General features: G+C 46.3%; 1 protein-coding gene across 2 annotated transcripts in view; it reads left to right on the top strand.

The window, feature by feature from the left end:
- The first annotated feature begins 1,186 nt into the window (after positions 1–1,186).
- Positions 1,187–15,623, top strand: part of nfatc1 (nuclear factor of activated T cells 1) — a 42,141-nt gene continuing 27,704 nt past the window's right edge. The window contains exons 1-3 of one of the 2 annotated variants that reach the window (XM_029514695.1): positions 1,187–1,281; positions 10,752–11,799; positions 12,025–12,184. In XM_029514695.1, the coding sequence (XP_029370555.1) occupies positions 1,218–1,281; positions 10,752–11,799; positions 12,025–12,184 (1,272 nt within the window). In that variant the 5' untranslated portion in view covers positions 1,187–1,217. Of the gene's footprint in view, positions 1,282–9,218; positions 9,349–10,751; positions 11,800–12,024; positions 12,185–15,623 lie in introns of those variants that run through there. The other variant, XM_029514696.1, reaches the window with a different exon arrangement.

Below are 15,623 nucleotides of genomic sequence, written 5' to 3'. Positions count from 1 at the left end.
ATTAAACGCAGTTGCCAGCCTAAACAGTGTTGAGTTGCTGTAAAGGGATAAAAAGATCATTCGCTTTAATGTTATTGTAAATAAAGCCTTTACTACTGCTGTCAATGTGAACCTCACTGCATTAACCAAAAAATCATGTACAGTGACATTCAGAGAGGAAATGCTGAGTGCTGGTTTCAAGCTGAACCTTTGTGCATTTGCTGCTGCTGGTCTTTTATGTTTTTAAGACGGTGAATGACGTAATCAGGATCATCATCATCATCATCATCTTCGCAGTGTGAAACCAGCAATCCAAACCAACACCACATGTTCAATCATCTTCGTGTAACTGGCCTTGATTAAGTGTTGTCCTCCTGCCAGGAAGTGGCAGCTCGCTTTGTGCCTCATTATGATGTGCGTCACAGCATACGATTTTAAACAGTTTAGTTGGTGTTTGGTCAGATGTGGACTTTAGGACGTTAAAAGTCAGTGGAGGAGCCTGAAACACACTGCTGGTTTATTTTTAGGCCTTTATTGACAATGATTCCCCCGGGTGTTTGTGTGACTTTGGCCCATAGTGGATGGATGACATTTATTTGTTTTTGTTTGTCTTTTTTTTTTTTTTTCCTCTCCTTTAAGGGGGAATGAGTTTTATCATTCACTCCATGTACACTGTTTGAAGATGTGTAGATCACAGAGAGAAAAGATGACAGGCGGGACAAAGTTAACCCGATTTGTTCAATGTTTGTAGTTTAACGATACTTACCAGCCGGGTTTCTTCTGAATCATCATCGAGTTAAACTCGGGCTGAGCATTCCTAAAAACGTGTAAATTTCTGTAGCTGCACTGAAAGAAAAGACACAAACCAGTGGACAGAGTTATTTGGGGGAAGAATCGGTGGCACTGCAACACTTTGATGCAAATTGCATTTAGGTTATGAATACTTCTTTCTTACAAGAGGCAATTCAAGATGTTCTGTGTTTCTCTGTGTGTGTTGTGTGTATGTGCTGTTGCGTGAACTTTTCTCTTGTTTACTTGCTTTCCATGTTCTACACTGCAGTTTCTAACAGTGTCTGCTATTTATAATGCTGTTATTGATCAATGATTAATAAAAAGAATGAATAAATGGCAATGAAAATAGCATGTTGTGTATTTTCTGACAGTTTCTAGGTTTTAGCCGACCCCGAAGGTCATCCTTTGGCCACTAGATGGAGGAAGAGACCAGACACTTGGCTTGAATGAGGCTGGGAATCCTTATAAAGGAGCATTTCACACAACACAGAACTTCTTCTCTCATGTTTGGTGAGTGAAAACATTTAAAAACACGAAGCATTTCCCTCTTTTCGTTTGTGTGTGTACACTTGCGGTGCTCACGATAATTTATTTGTAACACACTTTTACATTTTAAAACAAATCTGAAAAGTTACATGGAGAGGTATTTTAAAAAAAGGCAGATGAAAGCAATAAGAAAATGATGACTGACTTCTCACTGGAAACGTTTGCCCAGTAAATGTAGTAAATATGTTCTAAAACATTTTAAAACCAGAAACTAAGTGACTTAATCCTGACAAGATACTCAAAAAATGACTCAGTCTTTAAGACACAAAGTCCAAATTTACATTGATAACTGAGTAATGCCGTACATAATGAAGCCTCGCTGCAGTGTGGCAGTAAGAAAATATTTCTAGCTGTACAGTAGTTACAGACGGGCCCTGAAAACGTGAGCAGTGTGGGGGGAGATTTAATGTATACAGCGAGAAAGAAATCTTCTACCACGTAATCTAAGGCAGCCACAAGCAAACAGACAATGTGTTATCAATTTCTCCCCACAGAGGAGGAAGCACTTTGTGGATGAAGGGTGACCCAGTGATGGATGTGATGGTCCGATGGCTCTAACATGTTAAAAAACGTTTGCTTTCATCTCCTCGTTTTCACTTTGTAGCTGCACCGTAGGTTGTATTTAACTATTCCTACAGTGTGTGCATCATTGTGGTGTGTTTTCCAAAAACTGGCTGCAGTCGGTGCGCCGCAGTGATGGGCCAGATAGCGTTCATGTGACTAATGATTTACTCTGCTAACACGGAACAGTTGGCCTTTTGTTGGAAACATCTTCTCATGTAGATTTTGTGGATTAATTTATGGCTCCTTCATGTTCAGAGCAGTTTAGGGCTTCCCTCTCGTGTATATCATGAAATATGAAGATAGAAAACTGGATGGTTAAATTATGTTGGACATGACTTGACTTGTGAAAAGATATAAATGCATCTTGCCTCATAAATAGTTGGTTGTTAAGACTTAAAGTTTCATGCATTCGCAAATTGGCACTAATGGCAAACGACTGGCTTTTATAGTTCTATATTTAAACGTTAACGCGGAGACTGGATGTTTTTCTCTACATCAGGGAAATCCCCATGTTTTTAAATTTATAGAATGAATCTCAGTGTCGGTACAGAAATCACAAGTTTATGTTTCCTGAAGTCCTTCAGTCCATCTAAAGGCACAAAAAATGTTCCTGAGAGAGGAAGGATAAGAAAAATAGCTGAATAGTTGAAGGTGCATGCGGCCATCCAGAGACACTGAAGGTACTCTAAACGATGAAAAGTACGGTTACAGAGGGAGAAAACTGTAAATAAAGGAAGGATTTTCATATATTCATAATGAAGAAATCCAAATTGTTTGCACAGATTGTGTTTAATGCTCACAATCCATATTTCTGTGCTCAGGAATGAAGTGGCAGCATAAAGGTTATAAGAAATGATATAATCCTCATAAAGAAATGGACCCGTCATCAGCCAGAGCTCCTCTATCACCTTTTGAATCCAGGCGTCACTTTGACAGTCAAATGTCTTCAGATACACTCAGTGAAAACTTTATGTAAAACAAAAAGCTGCACATCAACAACAGAACATCTCTGAGCCTTCTCTCTGCAGGAGGAGTCGCTCAGACAGCCGTAAATTTAATTGCGTAAGTGCAGAAACGCGACGTTGAGGCTGTTACATTGTCAAAATGGACCTTAATAATCTGATGTTTCATCTCTTGTGCAACAAATTATCTTGTAAAAAAAAAAAAAAAAAGACTCCATAACTTAATTTGAAGCCGTCCAGAATGAGGTGTTTTTGGCAAAACACTTCTGGACCAAACTAGATTTTATCCGGCCCATAAGTGGGATACAAAACACTTATGCAGCAGAAATTTCAGATGCGTGGAACATTTGTCAAATTAGTACATTTTCTTCACATTTTTGCCGCTTTTTGTATTTCTTTTTTTTTTTTTATATGCTGGAGAGAGACCTGCCATTATGCCATTATGCTATCTTGTTACTAAGCGGCTAAGTGGCTTCTGTAGCCATATTCCATCTGACTGGGCTTGTTATAAAATTCCACAGCACCCCGTCTGAATTAAGAAACAACAACCAGCAGAGATAAAGTTACCGGTAATGATATTCCCTGACTCGGCTGACTGGGGGGGCAGAAAAGTTTAGAAATCTTCAGGAAGACAAGACTATTCCTCATCCCAAGGCTCCAGCTGGAGAAACTGTCCCAATGTTTAATTATTTCTCCACACACGAAATACAAAACAGTTGCAACAACAGCTTCTGCGCTCAGAATCTCCATGTGGACGCGAAACCGACTCTGAGGAAGTGACATGTTGTGTGGTGAAAAGTCAGTGCGGTTGCCTGGCGTTCCTGAAAAGGGCAATATTGCTTTTAGGGAATTACCCAGAATAAACAAAACTTTCTTTTCTGACGCTTAAGCTGAAACTTTAACTTCTGGTTTTAATTTTGAAGCTGGATTGATTGTGACTTCTTACATTATTACTGATACTTCAACTACCACACTTTGAATTCACCGGAGGGTTTCATTCCTGACAGCAGCTGTTCAGCTGCTTTCATATATATATATATATTTATATATATATATTTATTTCAGCTTCCTTATCGACGTCACCTCCTTTAAAAATATTTAATGATAGTCTGTCGTCATCTTCATTCTGGCTGATTGTTGACTCACACGCTGACTCTCATTTTCAGGTTTTTGGTTTTGTCTTGCCCAAAACAATCACTTCTAGAACGGATGTTTGTTTTTTTTTTTTTGTCAGAGTAGGAATATTTGGAGCAGACTAAGGTATATTTTACATATGTTCTAAACAATTTGCTTCATTGAAGGACGTTTTTAGACCGCAGTGCTGTTGATAGAAAACCTCCCGGTGTCAACAGGCCCACCTCAGTCCAGTCTATGCTGACCACACTAGCTCCATTCTTGATCTGAGTAAACGACCTCTGGCCTGTGGAGCTTGTGCAGCCGCGACCAACGGCTCAGAGACAGTAAAGCGCTGTGTGCCTCTGGGGAGCTGTTGCCTGAGCTCCACAGACGGTCTGAGACCGTTGGGGGAGAGAAAAGGAGCCTCCCGGCCTTCTGCGAACACTCCCTTGGCTCTTAGCGCTCCCCCCCGCCCCCCGCCGGCTGTAGCCGAGCAACAGGCCTTCACAACAGGAAACAGAGCAGGGGAATCCGTCACAGCGGACGAGAAAAAAGGAGAACATTGATGGGAGACAGGAAGTCTGACTGTAAGACGGAGGGATGGCGGCGGGGCGTGGTGGTGTGTGGTGGGAGGAGGGTCATGACTCCCTGGACAGGCTGAATAACAGCGAAATATCCGCGCTACCCCCAAAAAGAAGCTCGACTACTTCCTGAAACATTAGAAAATGATTCACAGCGGAGATATCTGCACACATTTCATCCTCGAGCAGCGGCATCATTTTTCATCTGGTGTTTTTGTTTTGTTTTTTTTCCATGTGATGATATTTTACTCCACCGCTCTGCATTTTTGTCATTCTCACTTCTATCTGTTTCATCTCCCAGATGGCTTTTCATGCCAGTTGTTTGGTTTCCAATGAGAGCTAAAGACCACTGAATTCCCCCTGAAGTCAGTTTTCTGGTCACAGTCTGAACTCAATTTGTGGTCATAAAGTTTATTTTTAAGGTTTCATTATTCTAAATCAAGACACACTCCATAAAATACCAGTTATGGGTTCACATATGGTGAGAGGGATGTGCGAGAAGGCTCAACAGCACAAAGACGTACAGAAGTCTTTTTTTTTTTTTTTTTTTTCACTTTTCTTCCAATTCAATTTTCCAAAACAAACAGGTGATTCAGCAGCGTGGACAGCCAGCATTTTGGGGCCCGGTTGTTTCTCAGTTTATGAATAACTCACAACACCGTCCAATGTTCCGTCGTGTTTTTGTTTCAGACACAAATAAAGCCAGGCACTGGATTCTGAGGGCTCGAGCTGTGGAAAGAGGAGCGAGTTGAGGTCTTTTCCACCTCGCTGTGGCCAAACCACGTCATACCGGGCAGAGCGTTCCTAAAAATTTGGCAGCGGCCATGTTCGAGATGGAGGATGACAAAAAAAAAAAGAAAAAGTGTGGGTTTGTGACAGGAGAGACCACCCCCAGCTCCAGATACCTCACCCCTCCCACACTCTTAAAAAGGATGATACAACCAGACGAAACTTCGAGAAACACAGCTGGGCGACAGTCCCGGCAGGGAGACGTGGGGTCAACGCGCATCGGAAACATTTGCTGATGATCTGTGTCTGTGTCACTCACCAACGCGCCATAAAGGACGTTGTGTTGGTTATGTTTTAGCTCAACGGCACCATGTCTCCCTGTAAACACAGAGATTGAAACCTGCTATTTTTATGACGCAACAATCCCGCAATGGCCAAAATGCATTTTCACATGTAAACCGTCTCAAATCTAAATAAATAGCTGCTTTTGGGAAAACGATGCAAATGTGTCACAGTCTGTTCGCTTGTTTGTTGGTAACAAGACCTTCCGGTGGGATTCCTCTGAACTCTTCAAGTCCAAACTCAAAACTCACCAGCTGAAGATTGCTCACTCACTTTAACTTTTCTTACACTCTCGCTTGTTTCTTTTATGTATGTTGATTTTATTTATTGTTGGCTTGAAATGCGGTTATAAATAAAAATGTATCATTGTTATTAAAGTGGTTGCTGCGATGTCTCACCGCCTTAAAGCCTCAACTCTGCCTCAGAAACAGTTTTGCATATATCGTTCTCATTTGAGTATCAATCACTGTCAGAAAGTACCGATACGAATTCAGAAACGCGAAACTAAAGTGCGCATGCTACTTTTAGGCTAACTTCAGGTTTTTGTGCCAAAACACTCCCCAGCAGCGTAAACTTGAACTGTGCAGGTCACGTGACCGGAAGATTGTCAGCAAATATTTAGACGGTAATAAGATGATTAGTTAGTTTGGATTTCAGTCATGTGACCAATGTGAAATTTGACTGGTAGTCAGGACAAGCTGAAAACTTAATTATTAATTAAACTGACAAAAGAAAAGAAACTCTGGGAGGAAAATCAGGCTTAACTTGAGGAACTTTAGGCCTTTTTATGGCGAAATGTGTTGTCAGTTGACTTGATTTAGACATGAAAGGGCGCTCTGGTGTTAATCACGTCAGCATGTGTTGTCAGTGAGAAAACAGTTCAGCTGCGTCTGCATCATCATCGCGGGACGTAGGTGTTGTTTCTCATTATCTGCTGCTCTCCGACTGCAGCCGTGGCTCTGGATCCATCCGGTCTGTAGTGGCCCGTTACCAAGGTGTCCTCTAACCAACGCCAGGCCCGGCTGGAAAAACCCGCGGCCCCAGAACCGGCCTGACGTAGACGAGTCCACGAGTCAATCAGCAGCAGGTCTATTTATTAACTGCAGACGGGTGGAAGTGTTTACTGCAGCACATGTTTCAGTTACACATAACTGTATAGTGGTGACCCCCCCCACCGTTTAGCCCCCCACTCCAACCCTGATGAGAGATTTCCATGAGGTCAAAGGAACAAGTGGGGTTCTTTAAATGACTGGGGAGCCACCAGCCATGTCCCCATGTTGAAACAGGCAGCTTGGATTTCACAAGTGTCGTCACTCCCTCAGATACTCTGTTGCAGAAAGCGATCCCGACAGGGGAGAGGGGAGTGGGGGGGGGGGATTGCTTCAGATGTGGGGCATGCATGACATCGGGTTGCACAATGGAGACAAAGGTGGATTAACAGCTGATTTGTGGGCCTAGTGGAGAGAATTGGATGGAAGTTGTTTATATATAGTTTCCATCATTGTGCCGTTTGAGCCGAAACATTCACACTGTGGCGGATTCAGGGGACGTTGGCGCTTTTAGAGTGACTTCAGTTTAACTTCTGACTTCGCTGAAGGATTGACGTAAATGTTGGAAGGGGCCCGTTCTTTTTGGTGACCCCTCACTTTTCATTTCGAGCGTCACCCTCAGTTTGTGTTTTTGTGGATGAAATTTAATAACGGGCCGAGTTGTAATCCCTGTAACACCATCATCAAGTCAAACATTCACTTTATCCAACACTTCATCATCAAAAACCCACAAAACCGTCATCCTCAGCTCCCCTCTGTTATCATTCTAATAATATCAACATGTTAGTCCTGTCTGAGGGCCCGTCTCAAAGGGCAGCCTCTGCAGAGCCACTAGCGTGACTGAAAACTATTAGTCTTAGTATCTTCTTTTTTTTTTATTAATTGAGATCATGAACGGTGTCTAACTGTTGTGGAATGAAATCTGTGCTGAATAACTTTCAGATATGCCGTTGCGTCATTGCAAATGTTTGTGCTTATTAGCTGCCCCTGACGTCAAACACCTCAGTTTGATCAGTTATTGTCAGATCACTCAGCTGTGCAGGAGAAGCACTTCAGATATCAGGCCTTTTTGGGAAAGGACTCTCACTCTCGTGAAGGTTTTCAAGCACCAGAGCTGCAGTTCGGTGTGCTGCCTCGTTCGGCGAACTGCCCTCTAAAACACATTTATTTGAGGGAAAAGTGTGTGAGGCCAAGTCCTGCTTCTGAAAATACAAACATCCCAGGAAACTCGTTGGTACTCCGGAGTTTTTAGAAGAGACAGGACTATGACCTTTGAATGAAGACACACAGTGACCTCCCAGCTGAGAGCGGCAGCACTGAGGATCAAACCAGCCACGGCCAGACGATAAGACGCTGCAGGGCTGTGAAGTGGATTCCCACCTCCAGGGACGGATAAGACACTTCAGGAGCCGCCATGTGACTATTGTCATCATAGAAACCACAGGCCTGCTGCCAGCCGCTGAAAGATCCAGACCTGCCAAAGATAGCAACAGGCCGGCCTGCTGGGACCGAATGCGCTGAGGAGAGACGAGCTGAATAAGTATACACCGACCGCAGTGAGCGGCCGATGGAAAACTCTATGAAGATCCTCAGTTCGGCGTGTCAAATCACCGGGTATAGGGCTCGATTTTTATATAGTGCGTCTATGCAAGTATGGATAATTATGTGTTGTGTGCCCCGCAGACGTGCAGTCTGTCAGGAGGACGTGGAAAAGGAATTATTTGCCTTTTGCAATAACTCGTGAGATGCCTACATGCAAAGATGTGAAGGTCTGGGGGGGGGGGGGGGGTTCAGGTGGATCATCTCAGGCTGCAGCCTCCAGCTCAACGCTCTGAAGGAACACCAACCAACACCAACCGGTTGATGGACGGCTCTGTCAGCAGCTTCATGTAAAGCTGCCAGCACATCAATCCAGGCTGATGACTGACCGTGTGAACATTGGGGGGGGGGGGGGCAGATATTGGAGATTGAACGGGTGGAAAGTGCAGATTGATGCTGCTGGTGGCTCCTCGGGTTTCATTTTAACTCCAGTTTACTCGCTCTGGCTCCGGATCTGTCGGATCATCTTATTTTTTCCATCAGTGAAGGTTTGTATTTGGCTCTCCCGGTGCTGAGGCTTATTTTAACTCGGCCCAGACCCTTCCAGCCCCCCCCACCCACCCACCTCCTCCGCCTCAGGAAGCCCCGCTGAGCAGCGAGGATCTCCATTGGAGCCGTCGGCCCGTCGGAGGCGCACGTGCGTCACGAGTGCGGAGGGGCGGCGCGCCGCCGTGCGCGGAGGTGATCCCCGGGTTTAAAAGCGCGGAGGTCCGGTGTGCGCCGGAGCAGTGCGTCACAGAGAGCCAGCTCAGCCAGGATCCCCCGACCCGGACCCCCGTTTTTCTGACTGCGGCGGTCATGACTTCGATCCACACCGTTTCATTTTTTTGACGTTTTCATTTTGGATCCGACTTTTTTTTTTTTTTTTTTTTTTTTTTTTTTTTTTTTTGCTCTCCCGCGCCGTTGTTGTTGTTTTTGTTTTGTACAGTTTTTTTTTTTTTTTAAACTTCTGCCTTTCTCATCTCTCCTCCTGGTTGTTGAATTGGCGGCAGGGAATATACAGTCCGATTTATGGATCAATCTACAGCCGTCTGATCTCACATCTCAGAGCTCTCTGCCCAAAGACCAACATGAAATCTGCTGAAGAGGGTGAGTGTTTCATTTCACACTCTCTGTGTGTGTGTGTGTGTGTGTGTGTGTGTGTGTGTTCATCTCAGGGCACTAAAACTATTAACGTGGCGATTATTCACCTTCTCATCACAGTCTGACACTTAACACCCGGATGCGGCACCTTGAATTGTTGTGTTATGTTGAAATGGGGTCTGCCCCCCCCCCCCCCCCCCCCCTTCTGTATCCAGGCTGCTGGTATTAATGTTAATATGAAATAAAAAATAAACTTAAAACAGTCCTGAGGATCAGTGCCCCTCCCTGCTGGTGGGCGTGCCTCTGCTGCTCTGAGCCTCATGACTGAAACAGTCTTCCCAAAATAGTCTGAATTAAACGTGTGCTGATGACTGACATGGCATTGTGGGTAATATTTGTGGACCCCCCCCCCCCCTCCCCTCCCCTCTTCCTGCCAGCTACCTGTCTGCTAATTCACTACAGGCTGATTGTAGAAAACAAACATTTCAGTGCTACTGTGTCACACACCACAAGCAGCATTAAGTGTTGGCATAATTTTCTTTTATTAGAAGGAGTCATGTGGTGCAGCGCTGACGCCATGCTCTTTATGGTCGGGGCCCCCTAATTCTCTCTAATTTACAGCAGACAGGAGCTGTGGCGACTGCAGGCCCAAACCCCAACCCGTCACCTCCGCCCGCATCACCGAGCTCCACTTTGGTCACATTCAGCCAGCCCCAGCTCCGTGCAACCACAACTCCTGTTCCCATGTACCCCCTCCACCCTTCCACCCCTTATCTGCCCCCACGTATGACCTCAGCTGCAAACAGGCGGAGTTTCATATGAGCCAGGGGGAGCGTTGGCACGAGACCACGGCCCGAGGACGGCGTGCACCTTTACAGCATGCAAATAAACGAATCACGTCCCTCCTGTGTTTATTTTTGAAGGCAGTTGGAACTTGAAACCGGCCAACAAAAGCATCGATGTGTGTTTTCACAATGTTGTGTTTTATGGGCTGCAGCGTGTGCATTAAGTGACATAAATCTGGCAACGTCAAGTGGAAAAAAAAAAAAAAAACAACCAAAAAAAACCCAGCTGGTTTTGCTCTTTGGTTATTTTTAGAATGGAGTTATTTTTGGCTCCTTTATTCGTGTCTCCCACCTAATTTGCTTTGAACAATTTGAGCCATTCACAGATGTTTAATGCCACTGGCCTCGGTGCGTTTGGGGAACCCAGCTCGATGAGGCGTTAAGATTTTTAGCTTGCAGACTTTGTGCAGCGAAGGCCAAATGCAGCAGGCGAGCTGCTCTCTTGCCATTATAGGCAACAGCTCTCACAAGACTCAACTTGGCATCTGTCTCCTTCTGAATAAACGGGCCGCTGGATGCGTGTTTGATATTCACACTAACAAACTGAATGTGTTTGCTTTCCAGATGCATATGGCTTCACGCCAAATGTCAGTCTCTCCCTCCCACTGGGCAACCCTTGTCTTCCTTCCCAGTACCACAGCCTCCAGTCCAGCCCCACCATATCCGTGTCCGTCTCAGAGCCTCACAGCTACGACGGCCAGGACGACATGAGAGCGGCCGGCTACTATTCGTCCTCGAGCACCCGCCCAAACGGAGCTCCGACCCTGGAAAGCCCCCGCATCGAGATCACTGCGTATGGTCAGTTTCCTGAGGATGAGGTGGAGGAGAGCAGCCTTCCTGTTGCCAAGCGGGTCAACTCGGTGGTGACGCTGACCCTCCCCAGCGCAGATAGTTACCGTGACCCCACCTGCCTGAGTCCGGCCAGCAGCATCTCATCCCGCAGCTGCCACTCCGAGGCCTCCTCCTACGAATCCAGCTTCTCCTACAACTACGACAACTCGCCCCAGAACTCCCCGTGGCAGTCGCCCTCTGTGTCGCCCAAAGGCTCCACCCTCGCCCTGCCCGGTGACGGCTGTGCCCCCGGTGGTTCCCCTCGCCACTCCCCTTCCACCTCTCCCCGCACGAGCATAACGGATGACACCTGGATGGGCCAGCGTGGCTCCAGGCCCAACTCCCCATGTGGGGCAAAGAGGAAGTACAGCTTTAACGGCAGCGGGGCGCCGCACAAGCACTATCCCTACTCCCCCAACCACTCCCCTGGGCCGTCTCCCCAAACCTCACCTCGCCTCAGCGTCACCGAGGAGACTTGGCTCCCAAACACCAACCAGTACACCAATTCAGCCATCCTGGCAGCCATCAACGCCCTGACCACCGATGGCGTGGTCGACCTTGGGGAGGGAATCCCCATGAAGGCCCGGAAAACCAGCCTGGAGCACAGCCCCTCGGTCAGCCTGAAGGTGGAGCCAGGCGGCGAGGAGCTGAGTCCGGGGCAGCTCTGTGAGGACGAGCACCCCTCCAACCGGCTGGCATTAAAGAAGGAGGGCTACTGCGGCGGGTTCCTGGACGTGCCCCAGCATCCGTACTCCTGGCCCAAGCCAAAGCAGTACGTAAGGTAAGGCCACAGAGACGGTTCAGAATATTCACATTGATCAGTTCTCAGTATTTATTTATTAATTTCATATCTGCTTTATCACAACGCCTGGCACACCACAGGGCTCACATTCTGCACATTCTACCTTGATAAGGGCCTCTAAAATAAGCTCTCCTCCCTCCTTGTTGACATGTGGGACATGTTTGTGCCTAACCCTAACACCCCCCCCACTTCCCCTCACGACAGCCCGTCCCTGCCAGCTCTTGACTGGCAGCTGCCGTCCAGCTCGGGGCCTTACAGCCTTCAGATCGAGGTGCAGCCCAAGTCCCACCACAGAGCCCACTACGAGACGGAGGGCAGCAGGGGAGCGGTCAAGGCCCTGGCAGGAGGACACCCGGTCATTCAGGTCTGCTGAACCAAGTTTTTCTTTTTACTTTGACTTTAAACATCTCACTGTCTTCCAAAGATGTTTCTCCAAGCTGTGACCGCCGATTTAGGGTCATCATAATAATTTTGCAGCCAAAACAATCACAAAAAAAAAAAGAAATTCTTGACCCCATCAGGAGCCATGAGTCCTCCGATGGGAACCGCCAACTCCGGCTGTTCGGCTTCCTGTGATGATTAGACCAAAACACAGTGCAGCCATACGGCCCATTCATCCTCCTACTCCCCCCTCCTCCCCTCCTGTTTTCTAGCTCTGGTGTTAAAACAGATTACAGCAACATGTGTTTAGTGACCTGGCTGTTATGTTATTCAAAGATGTCACATTTCTGAAAGGAATACCATCGGTGTGCTATTAGACAGACCGGTCCGCTCTGTCAGTTCCTGTCCAGACGAGAGTGAGTCAACCTTTTCCATTGCGTACTCGAACGCAGCTCAGACGGTTGCAAAGTGATGTAGCATGGCCAGTAAGAGCTTAGTCATGAGCTTTAACCACAGTAGCTCTGGTGGTCGAATCTAAGAAAAAAAAAAGTGGATAAGTGCAGATATGTTTTGGTTATGAACCCATCTGGTCCCCAAACCAGAACTCCTCACCACTGACCTCAGTCTCTGGATAAATAAAGGGTCTAAGTGAAGAGTTGGGCAAACTGAGTGGGAAGCTGGGCTGTCGGCCTATTTAATGCCTTTTGACCTTTCATTTCTACATTTAAATAAGCCCACAAGTTTACCAGACATTCGTCACGTATGACAGCAGAATTTTCTGCTTTTGTCTTTCAGGACTGATAAACTTTAGAAAGAACATTTTTCCAGTTTTGCCACAAAGAGGCAGTTAGCAGATGTCGCCCTGTAGTCTGAAGAGATAACGCAAACGGGGCTCTGCAGCCATTTTAGGGCGGAACATAAGCTACGGCGGAGTCGTAGTGAGTTCGCACTGTAAAAATGTAGAAATGAATTAAAGTCCGCTTTAATTTTACAGGCCGATACGTTACTGAGTTTGGACAGAACAAGCTAACGATGAATCCAGCTGTAACCTAACAGAGGATAACTTATTTGTTTCCGTCATGCACGGTTGAAGTATTATATGCTTTGGTTAATAATCCCTTGAATTTAAGATAGAATTAATTGTGATTTACAGATTTAACTCCAAACGTTTTGTAGTTAAACTGTCAGTTCCCTCTGGTGGACGAAGCCTTTCATGACAGTCTTCTCATGAGCGCGCTCATAAAATCAGCCTTTCTAATTATATGAGCAGGCTGTTGGTTCTCTTTAGTTTATAATCACGAATATATCTGTGATGAAATCAGCTGATAGTTTTGGCTACAGGTCAGCGGGCAGGCTTGTGTTTGTGCGTTTGTTGTGGAGGAGGAGGAGACGCTAACAGCTGGAGCAAATCAGTTGCAGATGGCGATGAGACTGCCTGGGGAGCATCTTTGGAAAATAATTATTGACTGTTGGGACGAACTTTTTAATTAACAATTTGGTATATTTACTTAGCAGAAAATAGTGAAATGATTTCATGTGTACAAACTGCAGAAACAGTGAACCGTGGCATACGCAATGTTGTCGGTATGTATGAATTTGGACGCAGTTTCTCCCGACAGAATGACTATCCGTCCCCTGAGATGCTAAAAGGTTCAGTTTATTAGAGCTGTGATGGATTTTAATCCAAAGCACCTCGTGTGTTTTGTTGATCATAAAAAAAGGTGAATAAGGAAACAGAAATATTATGTTCATATGCAGCAGTGGAATAAAACATTCCAAAACATTCTGCACCATCCAGTGTGTTGCAACTGCAGCCGCACATCTGTGAGAGGTGCATGTATTTGTCCATGGGAAGGTGCTAATGGTTTAATGACAGGGGTCTGGGTTCACCTCAGCTGAAATAGAGAGTGTGTGTTCTCTTTAAACCCCCCCACTTTTCCGCCAGCTACCACCTCAACCACACAGACTTCCCTTTGTTTAGGAAAGTTCCCGTGTGCACGGCTGACATCATCGCGTGCTGCGTCCTGCGGAGGCGGCAGCGACCAAAACCACACACGTTTCTGGCAGGCTGTGATGAAGATGTTGGAGGGAGCCTCAGACAAGGCAGCCCCATCTCTGTGACTTCCTGATTACATGGTACACAGAGCAGCGCTGCAGCCCTCTGCGGCTCGTACCGTCGCTCGTCTGACTCAAACCCTGCCCAGACTTTACAGAGTTTATTCTGGACGGCTCCTTTTTTCTCTCTCTCTCTCTCTCTCTCTCTCCACGTCGAGCATCCAGCACAGCTAAACTGGCTGTTTTCTGTTCTTTCTCAATGCCATTGCAGCTGCCTGCCCCCAACCACACCCGGCCTTACGTCGGCAGCAGACTGAAGTGCTGTGTGCAGTCCTCACCACAGTTAATGCTCAGGGTTTCATGCTGTACTTCGGTGGAGAGGAAATACCCCTGTTCAAGTCTGTGAGGTCTCCTTTTGTTCTCCATTTGAAGCTGGCTTTTCGTGGCTCAGATCACGGGCCTTGATCCTCGTGATCAAATTTAGATATCCAAACAAAGCGTAATGAATAAATATCACGTGAAACAAAAAGCGTGACGGGAAGAATTGCCGGGCTATCCCTCCCTTGATTAAAGTGAGTCCATATGTGTGTGCGCGTCAAGTTTGTGTGATCATCATTTTCGAGGTTGGGGAGTACAGGAATGGAGAGTCAGCCTCTGTCCATTCCTCACCCCTTTCTCCTCCTCTTTGGTGCCTTGAGCAGCCAGAGTCTCGGCATTCCTCTTGTGGGTGATAAAATGAAGTAGGGAGGGCTGGCTGCGATGCCAGCGTCAGACTGCCAGGGCGGAGGAGCCGAGGGTTTACATGAAGCCGTATCACGGGGATTTATTTCAACTGCAAATCATAACTTCTGTCCGCCGCAGCAGCTTCACTCAGATCACCCCTCACACTGAGAGACATACATGAAAAGAGGAAAAGGTTTCTTGATTGCGAGATTGCTACTTAGATAATTTTATGTCTGAAAATGGTGGCTGACGACGCTGACAGGAATTGCAGATGTCAAGCGTTGGAAGCAGAGCAGGCAAAAACAGCTCGAAGCGCTCAGATGACATTATTATGTTTGTCTATAGATTTTGGTGCTGATGATAATTCAGGAATCTGGTAGTCATTATATTTTTTAAAAGTAACCACCTAGCTGTGAGCTGGGCTACCTCACTTCATCCCACTCCTTTCTGCTGCCTAAATAAACAGCATTGCTTGGCAGGAACCCATTTCCTTACACAAATATACAGGGCTTTTGCAGGCACTTAACCCTGACTCCAAATCACATGCTGTGCCTCCCCGAGCTGAGCAGTTCGCCCTTGTTGTGGGCGCTCCTCGCCTGGAGCACGCCTCTTATGCAAGTGAAAACTGAGGCCTCCATTTTGAC

Source organism: Echeneis naucrates, chromosome 11 (assembly GCF_900963305.1).
Source record: "Echeneis naucrates chromosome 11, fEcheNa1.1, whole genome shotgun sequence".
Lineage (NCBI taxonomy): Eukaryota > Metazoa > Chordata > Actinopteri > Carangiformes > Echeneidae > Echeneis > Echeneis naucrates.
This window is presented reverse-complemented; position numbering and strand designations above follow the sequence as displayed.